Source organism: Verticillium dahliae, genomic scaffold, assembly GCF_000150675.1.
Source record: "Verticillium dahliae VdLs.17 supercont1.38 genomic scaffold, whole genome shotgun sequence".
NCBI lineage: Eukaryota > Fungi > Ascomycota > Sordariomycetes > Glomerellales > Plectosphaerellaceae > Verticillium > Verticillium dahliae.
The window spans coordinates 681-7,896 of record NW_009276960.1 but is presented as its reverse complement, the minus strand read 5'-3'; the positions used below and the strand labels follow the sequence as shown (position 1 = coordinate 7,896).

Here is a 7,216-nt window from a genome sequence, read left to right as displayed (position 1 = left end):
GGTTATAGGACCTACTAGGTCTACGTATAGATTCTCTAGGTATATATATTCTTTATATTTATTAGGGGATATCTTATTTATTATATTAGTAAATTTGCCCCTTTTATAGGCTTTACAATTTTCTATTTTATATATAGCTATAGTATCTATAGGCCTCTTATATATAGATTTTAGGGCCTTTATATTATAGTGTATAAATCGGGTATATAAGGTATAAGCCTCTTCTAAAGATATTATAGTACTAGATTTAAGTCTATTATTAATCCTTATTTTATATATATTATTATAGAGGATATTCTGCTTTAATTCTTAATTATTCTTAAACCTATTATATTTATTCTTTTAAAGATTATCGAATATAGTTCGAAATCTAGACTTATTAATAGATTTTATATTATATTTAAGGACTAAAGTAGAAGTTTAATATAGATTATTTTTAAGAAGTACTATCGTTATATAAATATCTTTATAGTATAGATTTATTTAATTATTTCCTCTAGTATATAAATAACCTATTTTATCTAAAGTAGGTAGACTAATTATATTAATATTTAATTAAGGTATATAAAAGTAGTCTTTTAATATTATATCTTTAAAGGTATCTTTCAAATATATAATAACGTCGCTTAGGCCCTCTAGGGATATAGAACTAGCTTTTCCCTAGGAAGCCTTTAAATTATTATATTTTTAGAAATAGCTAAAAAATGATTTATTTAAAATTATATAAATCGTAGTAGTAGTATCTATAATAAAACTAGTATTAATACTAGAATTTCTACTTTATTAGCTAGATTATCTATATATAATATATTAATATAGTTATAGTATAATATATTAAGGGCTATATCTATTTTAGGATTTTTATCCGTTTAGTTTCCGATTTAAATTTCTTCGAAAGTTATTAAATCTTCATTATCTTCTTCTTCTATAGTTATATCCTCTTTAATAGAAGGGTTTTTATAGCTTTCTTTATACCCTAAGACTATTAAAGCTAGTTATTTATTTTCCCTTTTATCCCTAGGATTTATATTATCCTTATTATTATTTTTAGAAGAATTAGAGGGATTTTCTAGGTTTTTCTAGGATAAAGGACGTTTCTAAGGGTATAAGAAAAAGTAGTTTTCTTTTATAAAATTTTTTATTTTATAATATTTATAAAATATACTTTTAATCTTTTTCTAGGGTTTTTTAATTATTCTTAAAGGCTTTTTAGTTCTTTAAAGAATTAAAATTTTCCTTTTATTTTTCTAAGATTTATTAGAATCTAGAAAGGAGGATATAAGTTTTTCTAGTATATAACTAGAAGGATCTTAACGAAGAGCTTACATTATATAGGTTATAGTGCTCTCGTTTCTATCCTATATTTTATATAAGACCTAGGCTTTTATTACTTATTCTAGAAAGTCTAATTTTCTATTTTTTAATTCTTCTAATAATTCTATAACTTTATAAAAAAAGTTTTCTATAGAATTAAAATTAGAAGGATTTAGAGCGAAAAACGACGTTAAAACGTCGAAATCGGCTTAAAAACCTTTTAGTTTATATAGCTCTTATAATTTTTTCTAGATTTCTAAGGGATCTAATAGGCCGTTAACCTAAATAAGTGGGCCCGTATCTAGGGTACTTAATATATTCCCTATAGCCTTAAGGGCCTCTATATATTTTTCTTTAATTAAATTAATAGGAAGAGGTTTAATAACTTCCTCTAATTTAATTCCCTAAGATAGGAAAAAAGACCTAACTTATATAATCTAAATCTTATATCTATTATTACCCTTAAGCTTCTAAAAGCATAGCTTAAAGGTACCTTTATCTATAGCTAGAAAGCGTTAAAGAGGTATTATAATATAATAAAGTATAGTACGTTAATAAGGATTACTTAAGAACGAGAAGAGGTATTAAGATAAAAAGTATATTAATAGAAAGAGGATCTTCTAATAATTCTTATATTTAAAGAAGAACTTTATAGATAAAGAGATAATAGCGTAAGAGGCTATTAAAGTATAGGTATAAGTATAATTAAAAGTTAAACTAATAATTACGATTAGTCGACGAGGAGAGGAGCTATTAATATAAAAAGTATATTAGAAGATAGAAAATCTTCTAAAGATTAAAGATAAATTAATAGAAGTTAAAATAACCTAGTATATAATAACTAAGAAGAAGTTAAAGTTATTAAGTAATTAAAGAACTACTATCTCGATCATTTATAGTTCGATTTCGAAGCGGATCGGAAATCTAGGCTTATAACCTATTAATATATAATATAATCGATATAGGAGGTATTAAATAACGATTAAGGGTATAGCTTAATTATAGAATAAAGAGATAATAATAGATAAGAGGAAGGGAGAGATAAAAGTAGCTATATCTCTAGAAGGAGATATTAGGTCGAGAAATAGATCGAAGATTCTTATAGCCCTTAACGATAGCTATAAAATAGTATATTTTTCGTTCAGATCGAAGGTAGGTAGGTCGAGGGGTAATTAGAAGAAGGTTATAATTAACTAAGAGAAGTACTTAGATTAATCCTAATAGGAGTAAAGCGTATCTTAGAAGGTATCCGTTCTTAATAATTAAGAACGTATAAATTAGATAGGAATTACTATATAAAGGGGACTTACGAGTATATTTAGAATTAGATAATTATTAAGATCTAAAAACCTGAAAAATAGGTCTAGGGGGTGCCCTCTATATATAATAGACTAACCCTTAGTAGCTATACGTAGATAAGGCGCTTAGACTACCTCTAGACCTACGGGGGAAGTAGAGTTAGATTTAAGCTCTAGCTAATAGGGTATAAGAGAACTTAAATGCTTATTATTATAGAATAGCTCTATAGAATATTATAAAAATTATACTATTCTATAGCTACGACTTTTCTCTATTTTATAATATATATATCGTTATAGTTTGGCTTTTATTTGAGCTGCTGGAGTAGTTATAAGACTCTAGCCCTTATAACTCCTATACTTCCCGATTAAGGCTATATTAGAGGCGCAGGGGGGTTATACGAAGTACTGAGGGAAGTCACAAAATAGTGGGGCAGGTGCCTAGGGAAATATAAGGGGGCGAAATTTATCGGAACGAATAGTAATTAGCTCGCAATAGTGCCTACACCTACTTTACCTAACATGAACGTACAGGTACACCTGCCTTGGCTACCTTACCTTACCAACCAACCTATATGGTACCTACTATGTACCTACCTACCTGACCACCACCGCTGCACTTGCACCTGCAGCAGGCCATCCACAATATCACTCGGCCTTGCCTTCTTGATGCTACGCAGTTCCAGGCCAAAGTTTTACTACCCCTGTCAAGTATCTTTTGGGCCCGTGCGGCCCTGGGCAGCTGGCAGGTACTTCCACCTATTTCTCGACGATGTGCTGGCTTGCTTAGATAATGAAACAGGAAGCACGGCCCCTTTGAACTCCTACGGGTGCGGGTGCGGGCCACGCTTATAGGGGGCTCGGTACCTGTTATGGGCGTGAAGACTTACCCATCCTACTTCGTATACCTTATATAGTTTGCAGGCCGAAGTTTCGCGGAGGTCCCACGTCAAGACCTACCAGTTCACCCCCCCAGCTGTCCTACAGGTAACTTCTCAGGTATAAGCTGTCTCCGCGTGAGGCCTGGCAGCTAGCTGTTAACCCAAAATCACTGCTGCACCCCTTGTCGAGTCGAGGTACTTGCCCCCACCGTGATATTTACCGTACCCGACGGTAACGTTAACTAGGTAAGTGCTTTACCTCACAGATCGATGCCCTGTAGCGAACTCAATGCCTAGGTGTCGAGTATAGTACTGCTAGATCAAGCCAAGCCCAGCGTCAGTGCCTTTGAGAAGGGTCAAGCCTCCTAGTTTAGGTAGGTAGGTAGGCAAAGCACCTCGAGCGCCTTCAGGGCCGTCCCTGGCAGCGAGCCAAGCCACCAACTGCAAAGAGACGTGCTAAATCAGCTCGTTGGGCATCCCCCAGCACCAACCGAACGGCATTTGCACCGGCCGCTTCCGTCTGTCCTTGCCCTTTCTGCCGTCCTAGCCCTGTAGGTGGCTGCCCTTTTTCTTTATGGCTCCACTCGATCACCGGCCGAGTTCGCCGCAAGGTTCGTGGTTACGTCTCTAGCTTCAGCCTGGGGGCTCCTAAGAGAACGCCACAATTCACCGCATTCGTCAACGGTCGACTGATGTTCCGCGATATGGCGTCGCGTTTTGCAAGTTCGCAACAAAGCCTGGCCCTCTTGCCCGTCTAGCCACAGCCATGTTCCACATCACATCCTTGCCCCTCATGTTGTCTCTGTCTCTTGTCTGGTCTTGTCCTCCACGCCTGCCTCAAGCCTAGACTGGGCCCCTTTCCTCGAGGCCCACGCCTCCTTTGTTCCTGCCCTCTGTTGCCCTCTGCCCCCGAATTGTTCTCTCTTTTCAACAGCCTGGCGCAATATTCCAGACTTCACTTTCAGACAAACCCCCAGTAAACCCAATATGAAAACGGCAAGCCACCCGGCGTATCTGACGCCCCTCGATTGCGCCGTCTGATCGATCTTGCTATATCATCTTATAAGACGATCGTTGGAAGATCTTGGCTCCGGATTGATCCGCCCTTCTTTGGATCCCACAGACACATTCACACCCCTCCTCTTGCTGTCCCTCTTCTCTACCTACCTACACTTGATTGCAAAGGAGGGGAAAAAAATCCATTCATATCTTCCGTCGTGACGCGAAGATCACCCTCGGCCCGCCAACATGGGCGACCCCCTAGTCGATCAGGCCTTCCGCGATGGCCGCGTGCCAGAGGGCATCACCAAGGACTTCCTCAATGAAAGCCGTGACGGTTCTGCCATTGCCGCCATCGCCTTCATCTTCGCTGCCTCTTCCATCATTGTCATCATCCGTCTCCTGTCGAGAGCCTTCATGGTCAAACTCTTAGGCTTCGACGATGCCCTGGCTGCTTTATCTCTCCTACTATACGCCCCTTTTGTCGGCCTCTGCATCAAGCTCATCCAGATCGGCTCCGGACGGCACTACGAATATATTCAACATGTCATGACCATGCCCGTTGTCGAGCAGTCCGAGGTTCTCGACTTCGTTGCCCATCTCATCTACACAACGTCCCTCCTTGTCTGTCGCATTTCAGGCCTGGCGTTCTACCACCGTCTTTGCAGCCAGCACAACAGGTTTATGATCGCCATTCGCGTCACCGCCGGCGTTCTTGTCGCGGGCTACCTGCCCCAGATGTGCCTCATCATCTTCCACTGCCTGCCCGTGACGGCCCTGTGGCCCTACGACTGGCAGCCGGGCGTCGAAAGGTATTCATGTCTTGCCTGGGGCATCGTGTACAGTGTCAACTCGGTCATCTCGCTGTTCTGCGACTTTCTGTTGTTTGGCATCCCCATTGCCATGCTCAGGATGTTGCGCATGCCACGCAAGCAGAAGATCCAGCTGGCCTGTATCTTGCTGCCTGGTATTCTGTGAGTCGCGAGCCCTTTCCCCCTCTTGGCAAGAACATCTCAAGCCTCGGCATCGTCGACTGACAGTTTCCAGTGTCATCGCCATTTCCAGTGCCCGTCTCGCCCTTGTCATCCAAGGCCAGTGGGAGCCCGACATGTCGTGGGCCTACAACCCGATGCTCATTGTTGAGGTTGCAGAGATCGGCGCCACCCTCATCGCGCTCTCCATACCCGGCATCAAGCCTGGCTTTGATCGTTTTATCCTGCGCAAGGACATCAGCGGGTCGACCGACCGTGCTTACTATCAAAACGAGAGTGGCAACAGCGGAGGCGGTTCTAGAGGCCAGCGTGACACGAAGCTTCGTTCGCTGAGGAATACACACACAGGGCTTGACAGTCAGGAGAACATCAACGGCCCCGTCAGCAGCGTTGAGAGGATGCACAAGGACGATATCAGCTTGTCGAGTGGGGATGGCATCGTGGTCAGGACCGAGTTTGAACTCGCTGTGAGACAGGACGTTGATGGTAGGGAAAAGTTGGCCAGGGTTCGCGAGTCGGCACTGTAAAATGTTGGAGGTCTAAGGAGGAAAGGAGTGTGTATTGGGAAGATATTCTCTAGGGCAGGAGGGTGCCTGGAACTAAGCTATGGGAGGTGCCAGGGCACAGGCCACCTGGCATCAGGTGACTGCTGGAAGCCCCAGGCGAATACCACCAACACCCCCCCATAGGCACCATCCAAGGCGTGTTAGCTGTTAGGTCTGTAAGAGTCCCCGTAGGCACCTCGTAATAGGCCTCTTTCCTAATCCTAGTACTCTAAAAATGCAATCTCCCGGCTAATTAGAAGCCTAGGATTAATATAGTAGTAATAGCTAACTTAGTTTACGTTAATAAGGCGTAATTAGCGAGTAAATTCTATATATTTCTCGAGGCTAAAGCCCTTTATAAATCCGTTAATAGATATTTTAGCGGAAAATATATAATAAAGCTTAAAATCGTTTATAATAATACATTCTTAAATCTATTTATATCGAATATTAATATAGCGAGTATATATAATATTAAGAAGGTTAAAAGTAATTATTAGAATATTCTAGCTATCTATTAATAAGATAAGAGGCCTTAGAATCTATATTTTAAAGGCTATTATAATATCCTTAATCTAATTTAGAATAATATTTATAAGAATAAGATTAATAAATTTAGTTTCCGAGGTATTAAGAGTAGTAAATTACTATTTATACGATTTCTAAGTTATAGGGCTATTAATAAAGAAGACTATATATCCTCTTATAGAAATATAATTATAATAATCGCTATATAAAGTATTACTTATAATAAAGAGCTTAATATTAATATACTTATAATACTTAATTCTAAGTAAGAGGGTGCTTTTAAAGTAATAAAATATATATTTAATAGCTATAAAGTATTTATTAATCGGTCCGCTATTCCCCTTATAGAGCTTTAAGATATTAAAGTTAATATTAGAGCGGGTATTATAGCTAAGATAGTTAAGAGTACCTATTATCTCTTAGTATTTCTTTAGTATTTAAGGGTTATATAAAATAATATCTAGATAAGGAAGTAAAGAGCTTAAAGCTTAAAGGGTCTTAATTAAATTAGCTTTATTAAGGCTAAAATATTATGATATCTTTTAAATATATTTATATTAATATAATAAAGTAAAGCCCTTCTTAATATTATAGATAATATATATATTAATAAACTTATTAATAATTAATATTTCCTTAAAATCGCAGATTAATTTTAA

General features: G+C 38.3%; 1 protein-coding gene across 1 annotated transcript; it reads left to right on the top strand.

Moving 5' to 3' along the window:
- Positions 1 to 4,741: 4,741 nt before the first annotated feature.
- On the top strand, positions 4,742 to 6,011 carry VDAG_10385 (uncharacterized protein; the record flags this gene model as incomplete). The annotated part of the gene is made up of 2 exons (XM_009659712.1): positions 4,742 to 5,466; positions 5,540 to 6,011. 2 exons carry the CDS (start codon positions 4,742 to 4,744, stop codon positions 6,009 to 6,011), a joined length of 1,197 nt encoding a protein of 398 aa, XP_009658007.1.
- Positions 6,012 to 7,216: the final 1,205 nt, after the last annotated feature.